General features: G+C 43.1%; 2 protein-coding genes across 4 annotated transcripts in view; one reads left to right on the top strand and one right to left on the bottom strand.

Annotated features, from left to right (window-relative positions):
* The window catches only part of PRR16 (proline rich 16), a 124,911-nt gene extending 122,675 nt beyond the window's left edge, over positions 1–2,236 (bottom strand). For 2 of the 3 annotated variants that reach the window (XM_077344375.1, XM_077344376.1), the window contains exon 1: positions 1,832–2,236. In XM_077344375.1, the coding sequence (XP_077200490.1) occupies positions 1,832–2,011 (180 nt within the window). In that variant the 5' untranslated portion in view covers positions 2,012–2,236. The remainder of the gene's footprint in view (positions 1–1,831) is intronic. The other variant, XM_077344377.1, reaches the window with a different exon arrangement.
* On the top strand, positions 1,186–22,782 carry LOC143840927 (uncharacterized). The gene is made up of 3 exons (XM_077344378.1): positions 1,186–1,657; positions 20,310–20,523; positions 22,540–22,782. Exons 1-2 carry the CDS (start codon positions 1,203–1,205, stop codon positions 20,437–20,439), a joined length of 585 nt encoding a protein of 194 aa, XP_077200493.1. The 5' UTR covers positions 1,186–1,202; the 3' UTR covers positions 20,440–20,523; positions 22,540–22,782.
* The last annotated feature ends 253 nt before the right edge of the window (positions 22,783–23,035 follow it).

Here is a 23,035-nt window from a genome sequence, read left to right as displayed (position 1 = left end):
TTTCACAGGATGAACAAGTTGCATTATTTGAAAAGAAAATGTTTAATATTTCGGAAAATCTTCACAGTATAATTGCATTCTGTTCCCTAATTGAACTATGAGAGCGAACACTTGTCACAGGCTAAAGACATAATACATTAGTTTCTGAAACAAGCAAACATTTTGTATTATATTCATTCTATGATTCAAGCTTCATAAGGAAAATCAAAGGGTTATTTTCCGCCAGCAATGGTATTTCCAAATATGGGAACCATCTGCTGAGGTTTTACTTCTGCATTCCCCACCCCAACAATGTATACATGGGGGAATCCCACTGAGCAACCAGTAATGGGGTTTGGGGTTGTAGCATTTGTATAAGTCTCTAGTTGTTTAAACAACTGATTTATATCTGTCATTCAAGGCCACCCAATTCAGGATGAACAGTGAAGTTCAGGATGAACAGCAACAAGCTTCATTTAAAGGGGAAAGAATGGCTTGTAGTTCCCCATTTCTCCATCCCTTCCAATGGAAGGGATCCCTTCCAGATCCAAATGTAGTCAAAACTACATACTACCTGAAGAAAAATGGCACTGATGAATCCTGATAGCACGAGAACAAATACACCACTATCTGAACAGAGATTTCTTCTTCTGTCACAACATGCATACACCAGAGCAAGGTTGCAGTCCTATCTATGCAATTCAAAGTCTTACTGAGGCTTACTTTCAAATGAACTTGCAAATGATTGTGTTGCAACAACACAGTCCAGTGTACTACCTGTGGAATTTCTGAAGACGGGGAAATAAAGCACTGGCACTCAAGGCAAATGCTTAGGTACAACAGCGCTAATAAGAACTCTGTCTTGCATCATATCCCAAATCACCCTGGTTTGGAACATGCTGGTTGGCCTGAAAGGACTGAGAATCAGGATGGTAGCTCATGAACAGAAGTTTAGCTAGAGGAACGGTGGGAGCGACATCCAGGAAGTCTCATTATCCATTCAAATGTTTATCAATCCCACAGTCCCCTCCCCGCTATCGGCAAATAATATTCCTCTTTCAATGAGTTTGCCAGTCTTAAAGATGCGACCTCAACCCCAAACCTCCTAAAAATAACATCCTCAGAAAGACTAAATAACAATCACGGGGGGGGGGGGAGGCGTGGTGGAGGCGTGAAGTGGCGTCTCTGCTGTCAGAGGAGGAAGCTTCTCCTTAGCGAATGCAATGACTATGTCTGGATGCCAAGACACTCGACGGAGAAGAGAAAGGCGACGCGAGAGAAATGCCCACACGGTCCTTGACGCGAAGAGATGGGGAGGCACAACTCCTCCTCCCGCCCCCGCCCCTTTCCCGACCCAAACTCCGGAGTGGGCGGGATCGGGGAGCGCAGGACGCAGCCCCCAAAGCCCCCAGCCCCCCTTCGTGGCGCCTGGGGCGTGGGACTCCGCTCCGCTCGCAGTCACGAGAAAGAAAAAGCCCGACTGCGCCGCTGCGTCTCCGTCGCTTCCTCCCCGGAGGCCGGGAATCAGGAATCATTTCGCGCGCCAGCCAAGCACGCACCCGAAGCCAGCCCGCTCCAAGGCGAAGGCGGCGGCTGCCCTGGTCTGGCCACCGCGCTCCCAAGGAGGGCAGACACTAGTTGATTGCGGGCGGCCAAGCAAGAGTCGGGAGCGTAACAGGTCTGGCGCAGTCCGCTCCACTCCGGGGAGGGGGGGGGTTGCTTCTCGAGAGTTGCCTGAGAGTTGTCCGGCCGGGAAGAGAGCCCCCCGCTCCTCCTCCCCGCTGCCCCCTTCCCGCAACCAACCCGCCTGCCGTACGCCCCACCCCAGCCTTGGCGCCGTCCCCCTGCTCACCTCCTTCAGCTCTTTGGCCACGTCTTTCAGGTCCCCCAGGACTAATTCCAAATCGTCCACGATGATCTTGATCTGCTCCTTCACCTTGGCTTTGGAGGCGGCCGGCAGCCCTTCGGCTGGAGACGACACCGAGGAGGAGGTGGCGGAGGAGGAGGAGGTCCCCTTGGACTTGGCGGACATTCTTTGGGGGGAGCGCCGGGTGGGGAAGAAGACGCCGGCAGGTCAGGAGAGCTGAGTGGCCCCCGAACGACGCCCGTCCCCGTCCCGTCGCAACCTCCCGGAGCTGCTGCGGCCGCTGCTCCCCTCCCGGCGGCACATTTTGTGCTCGGGTCCCCGTGGCGCGCTGCCCTGGGCGCGCTCCAGAGCTGCCATCAACTCCCCGGCAACTGCACTGAGAAAGCCCGGGCTGCAGGCAGGCGAGCAGACAGGCGGGCGTTGCGCCTGCGCCTGCCTGCTTCCCCTCCCTCGCTCCCTCCCTCCCTCCCTCGCTCCCTCACAGAGACGCACAGACATGTAGGGCGCGCGGCTGGCCCGAGGGTCGGGCAGGCGGGCAAACCCCCCACATCGCACGCGGCGGCCGGTCGGGCGGCGGCACGCGTGCCTTCCCTCGGCGCCCCGGCCACCTGGCGTGCTAACCCGCCCCCCCCCCCTAATCCTCTCGAGAGCGAGCGGGGTTTACGGGCTGTCGATGGGATGAAGGGAGAGAGAGCTAGGCAGCAGGAGAGCGGCTCCTTTGGAAACTTTCCCCCGCCCTGCGAATGTCTCTGGCACACACACATACACACACCTTTCTGGGGGGGGGGGGGGTTGGCCCGAAGTGAGCGAAGGCAGCGGGAGAATGTTTATTTTCGCTGCCGACTGCGACGAGGAAGAGGGGCAAGTGCGTAAGAGCCAAGGGAGGCGGAGAAAGTCGGTGGCAATCATCCCTCCACAGCACTCGCCCGCCTCCCTGCTTGGCTGCCTTGCAGCACGCAATCCCCGCTTCGAGAAGAACATGCCGCTAGAGGCTGACTGGGTGAGGGGACCGTCAAGTGGTTAGATCCCTCCGTAGCACGGAGCGGCTCGCCAGTTTCCTCCAGTTGTCTCAAGATTCCCGAGGAACAGAAAGCCTGGCCGCCTCCCTGGGTTCCGGGGGTCTACGGCACTCGCTCATGACGGCGTAGGAAGCCAGGTCGCATTTCTGCCGTGACAAGGACTGTCCCCAACTTATTCATAGCTGTTTTCACGCTCCAACCCCAAAAGAGATCTCTGGAAGACACGAAGGAAGTGACGGCTGCTACGGTTGTGCTAGTCTAAAAAATAACGCCTTTGAGGAGGAAAGGAGGAGGGGTGTACACTGACAATATGTTCAAATGAGAATAAGGATGAAGATACATGGTAGAGGTTATTGACTGCTTTCATTGGGATTTCATTCTGTTATGCTTCAAATAATAATAATAATAAACTTTATTTTTATTGCCTGCCCTTAATTAAGAAAACTAAGAAACTAAAGACATGAGGTAGGAAGTTGCAGGAGGATCGAAAGGAAGGAAAGAAATGTTAATAGAAGACTAGCAAAGGTTCTAAAAGCTGAAAGTCATAAGATGCAGCACTACAAAGTTAAAACTTGTTACAAAATACGTGAGGATTTCCAATCATTTTATATATATCCTATGTAATACCAGAAGAGCAGAAAGTAAAATTCCAGTGATGAAATTGTGAGAACTATCTGAAATTATCATTGCTGTTACCAATAGGTAACAAGAATTCCTATGGGAAGCAGTTATGGAAAAGAGAAATACAGATGGCTCCAGCAAAGAACCTATTTGAATGTCAAAGGCAACAAGATCACTGGCCTTCAGGAGAGTACTTTACAAAGTACTTAAGGAAGTACTTTAGGAAGAATCATTGCACAGCAACACAGGAAGTAGTTCTGAATGGTAGAATTTCAAGGGACAAGCTACTCTTCAATCCATGCAAACAGCATCCGTTTTAATCTTGCACAAGACTTAGTGGAATTGTAAAGAATTATGAATTTATGAATAAGTAGTAAAATTAACAATAAAAATCACAGTCCTTTGGGACTTTTGGACAGAAGGAAATTACAATGACACTGCATTATTGGTGCCATGAGTATCTTATGACTGCTCAACAGTACGAGGTAGATTGAGACACTGCTGAGATACAGAGAGCATAACAATTGTTCCAGAGTCCATAGCAACCTCATCACAACTCACCAGTCACGAATAATATCAATGATGCTCCTTTGACAGGCAGATGGAAACAGCCAGCATACAGTGATGAAGCTATCCCCTTGACATCAGCCATGGTGATCCACATGCAGAACACACCAACAAGAATAAAGGAAAGAACACCTTTCACTAGATGGAGGACCATGGAATGATCAGGACTCATTATGCACATGTTGGATAATTAACTTTCAATGCACTTTAGAAGCAGATTATCCTGTTACGCACAGGAAAATAGACCTGCAGAACCACATTGAAAGTGTGTTATCCAATGTGTGCATAATAGGGCCAGGACAAGTCTTGGAGTATATAACAGGAAGTCCATTCAAGTTGACGTTTTCAGATTCAATGGGCTAGCATTAGAAATCACAGAATAAAATGAAATTCAAAATGTCTTCCTACAGATAGCAAAAAGTGACATGAAGAAGAAGAAGAATTGGTTCTTATATGCTGCTTTTCCCTACCCGAAGGAGGCTCAAAGCGGCTTACAGTCGACTTCCCATTCCTTTCCCCACAACAGACACCCTGTGGGGTGGGTGAGGCTGAGAGAGCGCTGATATCACTGCCCGGTCAGAACAGCTTTATCAGTGCTGTGGCAAGCCCAAGGTCACCCTGGTGGCTACATGTGGGGGAGTGCAGAATCAAACCTGGCATGCCAGATTAGTCCGCACTCCTAACCACTACACCAAACAAAACAGAGCTCATCCAAATATGTTTTTAAAGAATATTTCTTGAATATTCAGCATACTTTAACAGTTATGAACTCATTAACTCTCACAGGCTAAGAAACTGATGAAAACTTGCTAATTGGTGACTACACGACTAAATTCTGTTATATTAAGGTTGCTGGTGGACAATTCCACCCCCCCCCCCCCCGTAACTTCTTGGTTATTTTTTTTAAATAGGCAGAGATACAGTAGACCCCTTGCTGAGACCAAGGAATGAAGTTGGTCAAAAAACTATCCTTGAAACTGATTATGCTACAAGAAGTCACAAATTAAAATAAAATACAAGTAGCTATTTCACAGTTGCTCTTTTAACAGTTGATATAACATGGAAAGAATAATGAACATTTTAAAAATAAAGTTTACAACCACTCATCTTTTCAGATTGTGCTCTGTATGCTTTAGTAATACCAGATCTAAACCCTAAATCAACTGAAGATTATAAATCTGGTGAGGATTGCACCATAAGTAAACAATTGTACACTTGCAAATGTATCTTGTATGTAATCTATATATGAATCTTAGATCATTGAGTTATTTAGCACAAATCATAAAGCAATTTGTACATTATCAGATAAAGGCTTTCTTTTGCAATAAACAGGTCTGCTTGAGATTGTTTGGTTCCTGGACTATTTGGGGTGTGTCTATCTGAATATCTCTTGGCTTTTGGGAAAGTCAGTTGTTGGCATATGCCTAGCAGAGACTTGAATGACTGCTGTGCCTGAGGTGCCTTTGAGGACAAGATGGAACAATACTAATGAATCAGTTAGGCTCTTCTGCTGCACAGGTAAATGTAATTGTGTGGTCCTGGAGGGAAACTGATTTGAAAGGTAGTTCCATGCACAGGGCCAGCTAGGATCAAATTGTGAATAAGAAAATGAGTTAAGAAAAGGGATTTAGCTTTGTTAGGCACTTGGGAACTTTCTTGGACAAGACAAACCTGTCAAAATGATAGCTTTATGTGAATCAAAAGGGAACCATACTTATGGTACTTAATATCAAAAAATTGCAAATCAACTTCTAGACTAAAGGGAAAAGCCAAGAAGATCTGGAAAGCTTTTGGTTTGAGACAACTCAGCTCAAACTGACAATAGTGTGAACACTCAGGACATCATTAGTTGGAGCACAATACAACTTGGGAATGAGAGTAGGATGGCAAGGGGGAGACAAAGGGACTGATATACAGATATTAACAAGTTATATCTCCATATTGTTTATTCACCTGAAGAGTTCTGTTCAACCAGCAATTGCTAAAGATACAAGAACACGCTAGGCCATTTTATGGTCAGACGACACCAGATGAGAGGTAATGCCATTTCTTTTCAACACTACTCCCCTTTTATTTCTGGATAGTATAAGTGAACTTTCATAAGATGAAAGAAAAATGAATGCTTAGTTCCCGGGATTTAACTTTGAAGAACAATAGCCTGCCACCATTTTTTATCTTCAAACAGCCCTGAACAGTTCACACAGATGTAGAAATAGCACTGAGTCTCTATGTTGGAGACTGGAATTCACATATAGCAGCTTGCGGCATTATCTTAAGTTTGTTACTTTCAAGCATTTTTAAAATGAATGTCCTGATTATAAACTATACATTTGGATGATTTGCATATAATTTTTGCATAACTGAAGGAAGAAGCACAGGTGTGTTGAGAATAGCCTACAGACTGACAAAGCTAAAAATGATGTTTTTTTCAAATCAAACAGTGAAGGCAACTACCATACATTCAGGAGAGTTGGGATGGCAGGGACATGACAAAGATTGTCTCACTATTTATACTGTATTGCCAGCTTCAAATATATAGGATCCATTACTCCTTAAGTTTACTCACATATAAGGATGAACTGATGACATGAGGAAATTAGCAGAGATACTCAAATGGATTTTAAGATGAAAGAAGATGATGAAAGGATAAATGGAATTATTTAAAAAAAATAACACATTGGGGAAAAGTAATTGAAGGCATAAATTTTCAACACAATGTATTAAAAATTCCCACACAAGTTCCAGTAAATTAGTGGCAGCTCATTTATTTGAGTTTCCCATTCATTAAAATAGGATGTGTGTAGGAGAACTTCCCATTTGCTTGTTTCTTTAGTCATTTATTATATGACATTAATGAAAAATAGTCTTCTAAACATCTGACAACAGTTGTTGTTGTTTGCTCACTGAGTAACTCTTCAAACAGACATCTCCCATTTCTTCCTGCCAAAGAGCAATTGGTTGGTGTCAGATGCAAACCATTTCCTGTGAAAAAGTATCCTTTTACCACTGGAATTTACTTCTGCCATGCATTATTGCAAACATCTGGAGCAATACAGAGAAACACTGCCTGGAATGTTTCCAAAAGGAGCACAATCAAAGCAGGCCAAGCAAAAGGATTGTGTACCTAAAAACAGGCGGGTGTGTGTGGAAATGAAAGATAAAACATTGAATTCCTTATTAAGAGCTGAGGAACAAATAATTATTGTTTTTTGTTAAAAACAATCAATGTGTGTGCAGTTCCTTTTATTTAGTTATGACATTCATAGTCTTTTACACCATTCACTACAAAACTGTTTGTAGCTTAAACATTTGTGCAGTATTCTGGCATACAGGTTGTGTTCATACACATTAAGCTTTATTTGTGACAAATTTAAATAATTGTGAAGAATGCCACATTTTACTAACAAATGCATACCCTAAAGACCATTTCCTGTGAATAATTACCAGTGACCAAATACTCCATTCTCTAATATGTTGAACGCATGATTGATCACATGTATATATTTTACATTGTGTAAAATGCTGTAGGGTATTATATTATTCCATCCATGGAGATCACTCTTACCAGTTTATAAATGGGTATCTATAGTGCAGTCCTGTGAACAGTTTCCTAGGAGTAAACCTATTGAGCTGACCTGAGTAGAATGCTAGGTAAACCTTGGGATTTCTCTCTGATTCTGAAAAGACCAACAATAGAGGGACCATTCTGCTGGACCTTTTAGATCAATGGTAAGGAAAGATCTGCGTCAGATGATGTTTCCCCCCTGCAAAAAACATAATGGGAAAGGGGATAGCCCTGGTGATGAGCCAGCATAGATGCCAATTGTTTTGGCTAATACTCCCCTCTGCAATGCCTGTGTGCTGTACTCATATTGCCCATCACCACCATCGGCTCCTCGCATGCCATCACCCTTCTATCATATCATTCTTTCAAATCAAGTATGCAATATGCATTCTCCACACATTCCCCATTGAGGGCCAGAAGTAGCTTATATCCTCTTATCCATTTCATCCTCACACCTCATTTTTGCAATTAGTTTCAATTTAGCCTCATCTATGGGAAACTACTGTTGGGATATTCACATTTCAGTGCTCTGCTCCCCTTGGGCTGCAGGGTTGGCCCTTGATTTGTGTAGTAAGGGTTTTAATATGAGGCAGGTTAGTCATATTTGAAAAATATTTGTTCTCCCATTGGGATATTAGTACAAAGTGCTCTCCCTGTATTGCCTTTCCACCACCAAACTGCAATGTGTTCTTGGTTTTATGTGTTTTTGGTTTTATGGGTTTTACTAGTAATAAAGCCCGCTGTAATTAAAATACAGCGAGCGCTAGCAGCCGTCAGACCCTTCCCAGGGTGGGTGGCAGCCTTCGCGGGCCCCCCGCCACAGCCGCAGCCCGCCGTGTGCGAGGCGGGTAGTCTTCGCCGCCGTTCTGGCCGTGTCCAGTTGTATGTCTGCACTGCTGCCTACCTGTGTTTCTTGGGGACAGGGAGGAGATTTCCACGGACGCTTTGCGGCGGGGCTGAAGCGCCTGTGTCGGGCTGTCCCAGCGGGCTGTGGACCGGGAGAGATGTTAGTGGGCGGTGGTCCGTTGTCGGCGACGTGGCTGGCGGGCGTCTTGCTGCGCCGTGTCTTTCCGCGGACTCTTCCCCGCATTGGTTGGCACCGCCAGTTGCCGCCGCTGCCTCTCAGCGCCGTGGACCACTGCTCGTCTTCGCGGAGAGGCACAAAATGGTGGCGGGCAGCTCGCGGTGGGGCCGAAGCGCGTGTTGGCTCCAGTCCCAGTGGCGGAGGCTGCCTCAGCATAGAGTGGGCACCAGCGGTTCCCCGGCGCCTCTGCCACCGATAGTCATGGGCAGCAGCCGCCACCGCCTGTGATCGCCGGCTGTTGGGGCCGTGTCTTTGCGCTGTTGCCTGGGGGGGCGCCGCTCGTCTCCGCGGCAAGTGAACAAATGGTGGAATTTGGGCGAACACGGACGTTTGAGGGGGCGGATCGGGGGACGCTTCGTGCCTCCAGATTAATCAGTCCGGCGGCAAGGGACCAATCGCGAGCTGTGCCCTCTGATTGTCAGTCCGGGGGAAGGGGGCAATCCTCATCCCGGACAGGGCCCGCGTTTGGAGCCCTTACTCTTTTATTTTATCCGCTCCAAAGGAGCAGTTAAAGATTTTATGGTTTTACTGGGGCTTTATGTGCTGTAACTTGCCTCGAGCCTCCATGGAGAGGCGAGTAAGAAATCCAAATAATAAATAAATAAATAAACAAATAAGCAAATAATGCTATATGCTCTAAATGGACACATCTGCTGCGTTAGAAGTAGTGCTCCATGCTGTGGGTTCTATAATCTGAACTATGGGTGTCCTGGCTGGGATTCAAGTGAAGCGAGGGGTATGGCCATCCTCTGTAGTGGCTGTGTATTTGTCTGTACTCACAGTTAATGTGCTAAGCTATGTCAAAGCTTGTGATTAGTGCCTTGGTTGCAGAAGGAATATATTGCCTTAGCTGTTGAATGGTCAGTCAACCATGGATTATGTCTCTTTTCCTCCTTTGTTAATAAAATGTTATGCCAGTTCTGAAGAATTTTCCTAGACTAGAGAGGCTTAGGGAGGTGAGATACAGACAAACAAGCTAGTTATTAATTTTGCCTGGTTTGTAATTCACAAATTGAAGTTCATGGCAGGTCAATTTTCCACAGACCTCCAAGCAGTATGTGGCCAGACTGGCTCCACTCATTCAAAATGTTTACCAAACTTCTTATTAGTTTCAAGAGGATTTTCCCCCTTTGCTGGAGATTGTGTGTGTGTGTGTGTGTGTATGCACATTCATTCATTATTTTCTTTCCTGGAATTTGCAAAATCCAGCACCCCTGCTTGACTTTGAGATCAGTCCTTTTAAGCTCACAATGCCAATGGTACTGGGTTCTGCTGGGCCCTGTGTGAGTGCACTGGTACATCTGGGCACTTTACATAGTTCTGGTTCTGCAAAATCCCCCCCTTGCTTGGATTGTGATTGAGCTGGCATTACCACATGGGCACTGGGTTCTGCTCAGCACTTTGTACTGCACTGCCCCACACCTTCAGTTTCTAATATAGATATTCTCTGGGCCATTCCGCACTGGGATCCATGTTGCAAATTGTTTGCGGAACGAAAAATCGCCATTTTAAATAGTGGAATGCGTCGTTATGCATACCTGCCTTTGTAGTGGGATCCAGTTGCGTTTCTATCGTTTCCCACAGGGTTCCGGTCTCGGCAAAAATCGCTAGCCAGGAAGCGATATTGCTGAGCTGTGTTCCGCCCCTGGCCGTCAAGCAGCCAATGGGCGGCCGTTATCATGCTCCCAAACAGCCCCTTTCCCTTTAAGGAAGGTTTAAAAAAAAACCCATTGCAACGAATATGCGTTGACTCGTTGCAACGGAGAGACACATCCAGCTAGCAGGTGGTGTTTGAGCTGCGGTTTCATCGTTGCCACACTCCCCCCGAGTGAAAAAAATCCCCCCCTCACGGGCTCGATTTTCGGCCGAAAACAGTGTGAAAAATAAATGGAAAATAAACCAGCAAACGGGCCTCTGTGTTGCTTGTGCTTGGTGACTTTAAACAGAGGGACTGCAGCCGGGGAAGCCTCGCTGGGTAAACGAAGGCTTGCCGGTGCGTTGATCTCCGCTCGCTCGGAGAAAAAAAAATGGTGATCGCTTCGCCGGAAGATCAGAGAACCAGGGGGAGGGACTTTGCAGAAACCACAACAATGCTAATGCACAGAACTTTTCCGCTAGTGTTGCAGATTGGTTGCAGGAGTGTAGCGCTTTCCAGAGGATGAATCCACTTTTTGGGATTTCCCTGAAAGCGCTACAACGAAGCGCTTTTTGCGGATTGGTTTCAGGAGTGTTGCAGATTGTCAACGACATTGTGCATAACGGCAAAACTGTAGCGATTTCAATTAGTAACCATTGTGCTATTTTGGACGAATGCGGAACGGCCCTCTGACTTGACCTTAGTCTACTTGGGTTTGTATTGCCACAGTGGCACTGGGAACATTGCATTTGTCCTGCTAAGTTTGCAAAAATGGCATCCCTTCAATTTCTAGAGATTCTCTGGGACTTTGATACTGTTCTGCTGGGTTTCTATTACAATTTTTTTTTACTGTCCCCTCCCCCATTGGAAACAACTTGGGGAGAGGGTGTATCTCAGATCTCGTAAATCTGATCCCAAATTTGTTGGGTGGGTAGAAGAAAGGCAGTTAAAGACCCCCCTGTGAGTTTGGTGTCTTTAGGTTGTTAGTGGTCCATTCTACATACCTTACAAACTGAACGTGTTCATTTGGCACCTAAATATGACAGTTTGCTACTCATGAATCAGGCAGACTCCAAATCATCATGAACTGCATTTTCACAGTTCATGCCCACCCCTAGAGCTAACTAACTTCACCATACCTCAAGGAACATCCATTTCTGTATGTATGGTAACTGCACCAACATATTTTCAGCATCCAGCTGGTATGAATACTCACATCTGACTGGGTGCTATGGTATTACTCAGGTTTGACTGGGTGCCATGGTACTGGTCAAGATACAGCAATCTAATGCAAAGTCAGTACTTTGAGTGTTTTAATTCCTCTACCCACACCTCCTGGATTGTGCTGTGGAAGTCAGCACCAGCACCTCAAACTGGTGAACTTGTGTCTGTGCTGGCCATCTGTGCAGAAAGAAATCTAACAACAAAGATATCTGGGAAGAAAACCTATCATTCTAACTAGAATGCAAGTTAAGAAACTGCAGCCTCTTTCATCTGTGCCAGATGCATAGGTTTCCTGTTATCTTAAATTTAGTTGAATTAGCTATACTGATCCTGTATTAAATCCATGCCGCCCATGTGGAAAGAAACTAGATCTATAACAAGAAAAAAACCTTACCGTGGAAGATGGTACCAGATTATGGCTCTGCCCTTGATCATTTTTGTAGATCACTCAGAGCTTCAACAGGAATGCTGGTCATGTCCACAGAAAAGTCACTAAAGGGAAAGCTATCTGGATCTATCAGTTTCTGGAGATATATCAACCTATCTGATCCATTTTTAATTAAAGAGTATAAATCCCATTCTGCTGATTATATTGTATGCTAAATACCACTTTAAAATATAGAATTAACTACAAATGCTGCTTTTGCTATGGTAATGATCACACTTAATAAGGTTAAGGACCTTGTTGGATGAATAAGTGAAGCCCTGGGACCACTGAAATACACTACGTAAACAGAATAACCATCGTTATTACTATTGAGAACCAGCTTTATGTTAAGAGCTGCAGCCTCTAATCTGGAGAACCAGGGTGTAGTTTGCACGGGGCTTTTTACCCAGTCTCAGTTCAAATGAATCCCTCCCATCTACACTGAGTTCGAGTTGCATTTTGATTTGGGGTGCTTTAAATTTTCCCTCTGCAATAAGCATGATTGATTTGTGGTGACCCTACCTTTCCCCTGTGATATTCTAGAATAGATATAAGCCTCAATATTTCAGAAAAAGTAATCAGAAAGTATGCAGATTTCTGGTCTTTGTGAATTAACTCTGCCTTGTGCCACCAGTCCTCCCTGATTGGCCAAGGCATCAGTTCAAAGTCTTCCTGGTTCCCGGTTGCATGGCTTGTCTTAAAGTGACTGCACTCCAGAAGCCCTAATTTCTCTCGGCAGACCTTTGTCTGGGCAGAGCTTTGTTTCTTTTTCCTCCTCTGCTGTCTCCATTCCTCCCTCCCCCCTCCCCACTCAAGAAAAGAAAGAAGAGGCTCCTGCTGCACTTTGCTCCCCCCGCCCTGTTCTGAGCTTCCCCAATCGTGTGCAAAACATTTGCTGTTTCAATTGGGGAGGGGGGGGGATAGAGGACCCAAGTTCAAGTCAAGTTCGTTTTATTATGGTCATAGACCAGGGACCCAAGTTCAAATCGATCTGAATTCAGCAGGATCCACAATGGAATAAACAAAGTAAGTGCAGAATCAACCCAGCTACGATTCCCCCCACCTCCACAATAATCTGAATCAGGCTTTGGGACTTTTATTTAAAACCACTATAAAACATCTTTTAGAATCTTTCTATGTTGGCTAATAATAACTTGTGGATACAGTAGCTTGACCATTGACTCATGCTCAGTTCTAATAAGCTTTCATGCTAGGGACTGCCAGAAATATTTCTTTTTCTTAACATACAACAAATACAGGTCAAACAAGGGCAACTGCAAGACTGTTTAAATTTCAGGTATGAATATACAGTAGCATTTATGCATTTAAAGGAAGAGCAGGAAATAATATAATTAATAGAATGGAAGGTATTATAAAATGTTAGATGACCATATAACCCAGTAAACAAAATGGGTGATAGTAGAAAGACTCACTCACATGTGTATTCATGAGTGAATAATGACTTTCATACCAGTATTTAGATTTAGAAAGTGTCACTGTCAGACAATGGGATGGAATACTGTCAGAGGGTGCTTCTATACTAGGAAGTTTTACTGTTTTTACTGTGATTTTTTCTCAATTTGCACTTGCAAAGGAGAATCCAGTATTACACAGGTTTTTACTTTCACACCATGTATGCATTGTCATTATCTCCTTTCTCCATTGCTGTTTCTCTGCCATCATGAACCCCTGCCCACCACCTTTTTCCTGTGTTAAATTTTCAAGTACATCTGTAGTGTTCGAGGACTTGCACAGTTGATGCAAGTTTTTTTTTTAACTCTTCTCTGTTCAGGAATAACACAAAACTTGAAGCCTTTTATTTGCCTGCCTACTATAGCACAACTCTCCCCCTCCCCCAATCTTAATGAACAAGTTTCTTTCTCCCAAGTGTGCTACTTTTTAGTGCTGGGCAGGAGACTGTGGGTAATCCCCCAACAAGTAAATTATAGCACTGGGAAACACATGCAAAACTTTAATTTTGAATTACAGTAGAGTTATACTGCAACATCATGAGATTACAAAATTAAAAAAAAATTAAAACATCTATTGTTTATGGAAGGCTGTTGATGTTGCTTTTCAATTAAATTGAAGGTATATCTTATATTTGAGATTCTTTCATTTACTATTCCCTGACCTTATTAGACAGTGCAAATGTGTCATTCTGAATTACTTTAAAAAAGGAAAGAGTATATTTGGAAAAACCTAAATACAGCTGCCCTCCTTCCCCTCCTGTTGTGACTTGTCAATGAAGCTGAGTGATATTTAATTTAAAAAAACAGCCTAATGGATACATGGAACAAGAAGGAATTAGGTATTCCTTTGCATTAATACTAAAGGTAGACATATTGAAAAGAATCTCCCAGCAATGCCACAAAGGGATCTCCCCACCCCAGGTTTTAAGAGAAGTGTTTCATTTAGAGCAAAACAACATGCTGCCAATGAAGAGAAGAGCTGGTTTTTTGTACCTAGCAAGAGTAAGCTATTATTAAAAAACAATTTTTTAAAATTTAAAAATGATGTCTACCATGGCAGCCAACAAATCTGAAACCCTTAAAAGGATTTATGGTGAAAATATCAACAGAGGGACACTTAAACAGATTTGTTGTCTCACAAAGACTGTTTATGCCCTAGAGGTTTCATGCCGGGCTTGCAGGCTGGAGTTTTAGTCGTGGCAGGTTGCCCCACCTCTTCGTGCACCCACATGGGGGGATGCACCTCATCCACCCCCGATTTGTGCTCCTCCATGAGAGTTGGGGCAGTGAAGTTCCCTGTGCATAAACGGTCAAATCTAGAAAACTCTAAATTTTAATATTTTTCCATTTGAATGCAGTACATTGAAAGCTCTTTATGTTAAGCACCTTGCTCACCCCATCCCTATTAGTTATAAATATCAGTTAAAATAATTATAATTATCAAATTTAAAATAACAGATTTCATATTGTTCCTCCATCACTCATCTCTAGCGCTCATTTCTGTTGCAGATCTAGAAGCCCTAAGCATTTTACTTTTCCTGAATCATAGCCACTTTGATTAAAACTTGCTTATTTGCACAAAAGAGCAAAAAAAATTAATTTTAAAACACATTTGGCCTTACATATGTTTTCCATAAAGTTGTTACATTAAAATGGCTTAATTAGAACAGTTTGTCATACTTACTGTAAACTAGCATAATGGCATTGTCTCAGCCACAGTGTTTCAGCGGTGAGAAGGCAGAGAGTGAAGACTGTCTTGGAAATATGTTTTATTTTTTATTCACTGGTAGTTTCTATAGAATATTTTCTATAGAATTTTATCAGATTAATTATATGTGTGATCTTGATTTACAAGGGTGAAGTATATGCAGGCATAAATTACAAAGTTCTGGTTTAAATTCAACTGTCACAATTTGCATTTACCCAGAATAACTTTGCATGCCTTTATTAGGCTTATAAAGAATTTGTGTAGTATATGATATACTCAGAAAACTGCACTGAAGTTACTAGCCATTGCTGATACCAGAGCAGGATATATGTGAAAACTACAAAGCATCCTACCTGGCACCATTTGTAGTACTGCCCTGCTGCATTGTCGATTCTTCTGAAATCTGTTTTAGAGGAGCAAAATTGCAAGATTACTGCAAGTGCTTCTGTACTTTAGCTGCTTTGTTTCCGTAGCATCGCAAGGAAAGCAGCAAGGAAAGGATTTCTAGGGAATCAAACTCATGTGGCTCCACTTTGTTGCTAAGTTGACAATTAAGTCAGGAAAAAATGGATTTGACTTCCTCCTGCATCTTTAACTGAGAATGATATGCAGAAATAGCCAGCAGTTCAATTTTCCTGGCATCGAGCTAACCATTATCACCTACTAATCGCTAACTAAGGACCCTCCACTGATGCTAGTTCAAAAGTTGGCATCCCTACTGTGCAAGTTGCTCCTGGCCATCCCCAAAGAACTCAGTCATTAAGGCTGGATGGTTATTGTGGCAGCAGTATCTGTAAGGAAGGAAGAAATTCACAAATGTAAATACTCATGGAAAAATAGCATTGTCGAAGGCAGATAGAAGGCAACTCAACTGTTCTTTCAAAGTTATGGAATTGTTGGTGTTTTTTTTTTCCCACAATCACTCTTTCAGCATGAATGAATACCTGGTAGTGACCGAGATTGCAAGCATATAAAAAAAATATTGCCACTGAACTGTATTTATGAAGTCTTTTAGAAATTGATGAAGTGTTTTGATTTTTAAATGTCTGTTGAATGAAGAAGGACATATGCTAGAAAAAAGATGAGAACCCTGGCTTGCAATTTCTTTGCACACAGAATAGATATTTAAATATACCAAGATGATTACAGGGTTAGAGAACCATCCTGTGATCAAAAACTTGGTTGTCCTCTTCTATACTTTTTCTAGCTCTGCAATTTCCTTTTTGAAATACAGTTACCTATGGTGCACATAGTTCACCAAATGAAGTCTCACCAGAAATCTGTGCAGGGGGTTTACAATACTGGTTATTTTATTTTTAGTTCATAGAATCATAGAGTTGGAAGGGGCCATACAGGCCATCTAGTCCAACCCCCTGCTCAACGCAGGATTAGCCCTAAACTAATCCTTTCCTAATAATCCTCATCAGATAGCCTGCTTTTTTATCACTGCTGCACAGTCAATGTAAGGTGTTCTTTGACTGGAAGGCTCCAGCAGAAAACCTGGTTTCAACTTTTACACTTGAGTTTTCATGGAAACGGTAACAGTTAAGAATAACACATGATTTTCCTCAAATAAAACAACTGATCCCTAAATAAATTATGCAAATTAGTAGTACTAACTGGATGCAATTTCCCAGATTCACCTCAGATCTCTTTTTAACAATTTAGTATTTTCCTCTTCTCCAGCGCAGAAGTTAGTATATCAACAATTTCACATTTGAATTCCTTAAGAACCTTTGGGTATATACCATCTACACTTGGAAATATATTTCCTTCTAATTTATCTAGTAACTATGGAACTTGATTCTAATCACCTCACCTTGACTCAGGCCCATTCCACACCAGGATCAATGTGGCAAATTGATTACGGAAAGAAAAAATGGAATTTAAAATAGTGGAATTCGGCATAACACATACCTGCCTTTGTAGTGGAATCCGGTTGCGTTTCAATAGTTTCCCACAGGTTTCCAATCTCGGCAAAAATCGCTAGAAAGGAAGCCATTTTTCCATGCTTTGTATCGCCCCTGGCTGTCAATCAAATGAGCAGCCAATGAGCGGTTGTTACCATGCTCCGGAAAAGCCCCTTTGCCTTTAAGAACATGTTTTTTTAAAAAAGAAAAACACGTTGCAACGAATATGCCTTGATTCCTTGATTCCTTACTTCCTCCTAACGTACAGACCCATCTAGCTGGCAGCTGGCCTGTGAGCTGCCAATTAATCATTGCCATGCTCCCCCGAGTGAAAAAAAAATCACCCCCTCGTGCACGGGCGCGATTTTCGGCCGAAAATAAAGGGAATTTGCAAACAGGGCTGTGTTGTGCTTGGTGAATTGAGGCGAGCTTTAAAGCAGCTCTGTGGAGGGACTGCAGCCAGAGAAGCCTCGCTGGGTGAATGAAGGCTCGCCGGTTCGTTGCTCTCCACTCGCTCCGAGAAAAAAAAAATGGTAACGCACAGAACTTTTTTGCTAGTGTTGCAGATTGGTTGCAAGAGTGTAGCGCTTTCCAGAGGGTGAATCCACTTTTTGGGATTTCCCTGGAAGCGCTACAACAAAGCGCTTCTAGCGGGACTGTTTCAGGAGTGTGGCAGATTGTGTATGACATTGTGCATAACTGCATATTAGTAGCGATTACAATTTGACACACTCCTGCTACATTAAACTTGTGCGGAATGGACCACAGTTCTTCAGAGATTTCTGAGTGTGAAAATGAACTGCATATTTTCCCTAGTGAAAAGTGGCACAAAGAATTCATTAAGTTTCTCTGACATCTCCCCATTACCCTTTGACAATTATTTTGTTGATTTGTCACTTTGACCAACTATGCATGGACAGGAAAGGCTGTGGGCTAATCCCCACTTATACACTAGCCCCTCCTTGCCTTGGCCCACTTTAAGGTCTCTGATGGCCCACGGCAAGGGAACACTGATTTTCCTGCGTTCCCCTTTTTGCCACAGCCAGTACCAATGGGCAGGCCAGGACAAACCCATGCATGAAGAAAGACCTGGGCCTTCCAGGCCTGGCTCCTCCCCATGTTGTGGTGGCTGGGAAGGGAATGAAGATTCCCCTCTTGGCTCCACTTTGTTTTGCAGGGTGCAATGTTTTGTTGTTGTTTTTTTTGGTCATTTTGCAGGAAAGTGACAATGCAATCCCACTTTTCTGCAAACCCCCTCCCCCCCCCATGTGGCAGAACCTTTCCACTGTGGCTGTGTTTCTCTGGAGGATGCATTCAGGCAGCAGAGCTGCTCACCTACCGCAATGTATCCCCTGTGGGAACACAGAAAGCAGTAAACCAACTCTGCTGCTGAAATGCGTCCCTCGTAGGTACACAAGAAACAGCACAGCATGTTGCTCCACTGCAACACAGCAGCTGCATCCCAGTGCAGCTGCTGCTGTGCATAATCAGTCTTTGGGGTCCAACTACCGCCCTGTACAAGTTCCTTATTCCCAGTGCTAGTTTGTGCAGAACATTCCATGACCAAAGTGCCATTTATTGCAATAATATTCTGCTCACACAATGAGTTTATGCAAACTCATGCAGAAGCACAATTTCATGTCACTTTGTGATAAGGCCATCTCTTTTCAATTTGCTTTACTATTTACCTGTAAGTTGCTAATCTTTGCACAAACTAGGGCCACTTTCCTGTAACCATCAATGGTTAGAAAGCCAGCTTAGTGTAGTGGTTAGGCATGCAGACTTCTAAACTGGTAAGCCGGGTTTGATTCTGCACTCCCCCACATGTAGCCAGCTGGGTGGCCTTGGGCTCAACACAGCACTGATAAAGCTGTTCTGACTGAGCAGTAATATCAGGGCTCTCTCAGCCTCACCTACTTCACAGGGTATCTGTTGTAGGGAGAGGAAAGGGAAGGTGAATGTAAGCTACTGTCATGCCCCCGCTGCCACCTCCCATCTCCCAGGAGTTGCCACAGCAACCAGGGCCTGCAGCTGAGCAGCTCTGGCAGAAGAGAGAGGGGCCTCTGAATGTGCAGCAGTGGAAAGCAGCACAAGTCAGCCAGGCTCTTTCCAAGAGGCATCTTTGGTGCAGCCGCACATACATTTCAGCCCTGACAGCTCGCCTGAACAACGTAGACAAAGCAAAAGGGTGGTGTTTGCTGAACGCCAAAGGAGCCAGAGACTGCAGGCACACTATCAAACTAGATGGGGCCCAGCTGGGATAGCTCCTGGGGAAGATGAGTGAGTCCTCCCCAAGGTGCAGCTAATTAGCTGGGCTGCTTTTAGGAGAGACAGCAGCAGCTCTTTGCCATGGATACAATCTATGCAGAAACCCTCCTGTTCGGCTTGGATTCCTTGGTCTGCGAACTTCTGACTCATGAAAAATGGCTTTTGACTATGCACCTGGTAATTTGACTGGCTTTGTTGAATATGTGCTTATCTGGACTCTGACCTTGACTTTCCCTCGACTACTCTTTGCCTCGCCCTTAACTCTGCTTGCTTTGTTTCCTAATGACTTGGACTGGACTTTGACTTTGCTCTGGTGTGGACTCTGGCTAGGCTCTGCAGCCCAGGCACCTCCTGCCATGGGGTGTGGCCAGCTAGGGCAGCATAGCCACTTTGAGACTCCTTCAGGTAGAGGAAAGTGGCATATAGGAAACCAACTCTTCTTCTTCTTCAAATAACTCCCAGATAATACAATGGTTTCCATAAACATTTTTCTTTCATTTTCTTTTCATGTTCTTCAAGATGATCTGATTAGCTTCCATAGCAGCTTTTTAAATGACCCACGTGTAGTTTGAAGTGCTTGAAAATTTACTCATACTTCTTCATAGAGAAGTGCTGCAAGGGCATTCTGTGGATGGGTTAGGTAGTGTAACATTGAATTTAAATGGAGGAAATTAAGAGAAATATTTTAGGCAAAGTCTGATTTTATTGAAAATAGTTCTTCCTGCTTTATTATGGAAGTGGTGGGACTGAAATGGGTTGAGACACCATCAGTAGTATTGGAAAATATTACAAATTATACAGCATGTACTATTTTCAAATCTATAAAATGGCAGCGATGCTGGCCAATAAGACTTTTCCAGCCTAATTTCAAGGTGGTTTGCATCCTATTAATAATCCAGTATGACTCCATGCAGAAGAAAATTTGGTTGCATACTCTGATTCTTTGTTTAATTTTTTTCCAGTTTATCCACAAATTCATTGTCAATGGCATCAGAAGTTCCTACTTGCCAGTTTTCTATGGATAGTTTAAATGGATCTACCTTACTGATGTGGACAGTCACTACCTGCAAATTAGATCATTGCCCATCTTGAAGATTAAATCTTAAAGAGAAAATTAACTGTGTTGCTTGCCAGAACTCTTCTTTAGTAGAAGGAAACTTCATAAGAGCTTTGAAGGTAATTGTGCCTTTACTGGAGGGGGGAGGGATTCTGGCAAAAGATCTTGCCAATTATAGACTGTGTCAGAACTCCCATTTCAGTACCTAGTGATTGAGTAGATGGTAACAAAGCAATGTCATATATATATGGATGATTCATCTGCCCTTGACCTATTTTTCAGACCTGATTTTGGGACTGAGATAGCTTTGTTTGCTCTGGTAGATAACACCCAGTTGCAAATGGAATAGAGGCAATGCATCCTTGTTACTTTTTATGGATCTGTCAGCTGTGTTTGATAGTGGGCCCCTACAGAGGTCATCAGGAGCAATGTATAGTTAGTATATTTAGATCAGGAACTTCCTGGCATTTTTTCAAATAGCCTACGCTTAGCACTGAATTGCACTCCCAATCTGCCACCAATGGTCACTCAAAATCCTTCAGTAGCCATTTGTAAAATCAGGCTGCTTAACAAAGATTCTTGCAGGTGGATGGGGAAGAAAGTGACTTGTGGTAGGTAAAGACAGGTACAGAACCTCAGGGAATATGCAGTCCAAATCTTCACATTCTTCCATGAGCATGAATCACATCCAGCACTTATCTTGATTCTGTTGCTGATGCATTTGATTTATATGACACATTGAGTGGAAGCAGTCCTGGACAGCATATAGATATCCTTTTGATGGGTAACATAAAGCCTACAAACAGCTACATGTCAGTGAAGCAACAAACACGCCTACTGGCAAGCTTTTCTTAACATTCTGTCAGGTGAGGGATCTTTTTGGCAGAATAGTAGCTTGAATGATAGATGCTGAATAGAAGCTGGAAACATTTGACTTAAACTGATGCCGCTTTTATAGGACAGCATAAGAAAAGTCTGGTAGTAAGATATTAGGATTGGATGTGAGCCATGTTGAACATTTTATTTGAACATTTGGACATTTTATGCCAGGCCTTTAAGTCTAAACATAGCACCAAGAGATACATAGATGTATATAGAATGGTAGATATCGTAGGGGGGATTTTACAGTCAGAGTAGTTCAGCAGTGGAATCAACTGAGCTCCCCCTTACTGATAGTCTTCAAGCAGTTGCTGAATATATCCTGGATATTTTAGACTGATACTACACTGAGTGGAGGGTTGGGCTACATGGCCCATATAGCCCCTCCCAACTCAAGGTTCTATGATTCTAACTTCATCAAAAGTAACACTCAACTGTGATGTTATATATGCCACTGTGCTGAGCAATGGACTTAAAAATCTCTTTAACAACTATGTTTCAATTGAGGTTTTAAATGAAATTCAAATATCTGCTACAGCATCCAGCACTGACTGCTTCACTATTTTATTCTAAAAATGAAACTCTTTGGAGTATAAGGTAAACCCCTTAAGGCTGAAGAAGAATTTGAACCCAGAATTTATCATTCCCAACACTATATCTGTTTCATTCAGTATTTGAGTATAGCTGAAAATATTCTTCCTGTTCCCCATCTGAGTTCCTTTGGCCTTTGGTAGCCTTCAAAGTCTTTTTACTTGGATTTTGAAATTAGATTTTGTTGAACATCTGTCTACTCAGTTTATAGCTTCCTAGATGCCATCATTTCAAGACATGTTTTCTTATTATGTCTGATTAGGATTTTTGTCTTTTGAACTATAGCTTTTCAAACTGTTGACACACATACACTCACACATAGTAATGGAGTAAGGACACAGGTTTTAATTTATGTTTTCATTATGGCCTGGAGTACTTTTATTTGTAAAATTAAATGATACAGATATTTTATTATTAGACCACAGAGCATGACCTGATGACCAAGAATAAAACATCAGACCACCAGCAATAAAACATCTAACACTATTTATTTCCTGCGAAGAGATTAGCTAAAGCTGAGATCAGCAAACCCTAGTGTAATGTGATCAGACAGCCAGGCAGTTCCCATAGGCATGTATACACACATACATACACAGCAGCTTAAAAGCAGTGCCTAACCTCAATTCAAAACAAGTTAATGTGTTCGTTTTCCATTTGCCTTTCAGGGCCCTGGATATACACCCTTGAACAGAATGCCTGACCTCCATTTTCTTTCTCTTTTTTTCTTTTTAGAAAAGATAATTTATAATAGTGTTTTTCTACATAAAAATGAATAGTCTGCATATGGCTTCCTTTTGCATTGTGAAGGACTGAATGGAAACTCCACTGCTAAAGAAAAAAATTGATTTTTCTTGCATTTTTCTTGATGACTGTAGATTTTTTGGATTGATCCTCATTTAGCATGAAGTAAAAAGCTCTTTGGCCCACAGCAGACAATGATTTGTAACATATACAGTGATATACAGATAAATAATTTGATACTTATAATAAACATAATTACAGGCTCTGTTGTATATTGCTTAAATACAAATGTGCTATATAATAAAATAGAAAGGGCAATCACTGGATGCAAAGTAGATAGAACACAGTGGGGAGAGACATGGAAAAAATATAATGTTGTACTGATAATCAGCTTAATTTTACCAGAGCAGGAAGGCATCA

Source organism: Paroedura picta, chromosome 7 (assembly GCF_049243985.1).
Source record: "Paroedura picta isolate Pp20150507F chromosome 7, Ppicta_v3.0, whole genome shotgun sequence".
Lineage (NCBI taxonomy): Eukaryota > Metazoa > Chordata > Lepidosauria > Squamata > Gekkonidae > Paroedura > Paroedura picta.
This window is presented reverse-complemented; position numbering and strand designations above follow the sequence as displayed.

What these genes read in the sequence shown, in the direction of transcription:
- LOC143840927 (XM_077344378.1), top strand. Translation starts at nt 1,203, where the DNA reads ATGACTATGTCTGGATGCCAAGACACTCGACGGAGAAGAGAAAGGCGA. An exon ending in AAGAGTCGGGAGCGTAACAG is followed by an intron (nt 1,658 to 20,309) that starts GTCTGGCGCAGT and finishes ATTTTTTTCCAG; the next exon opens with TTTATCCACAAATTCATTGT.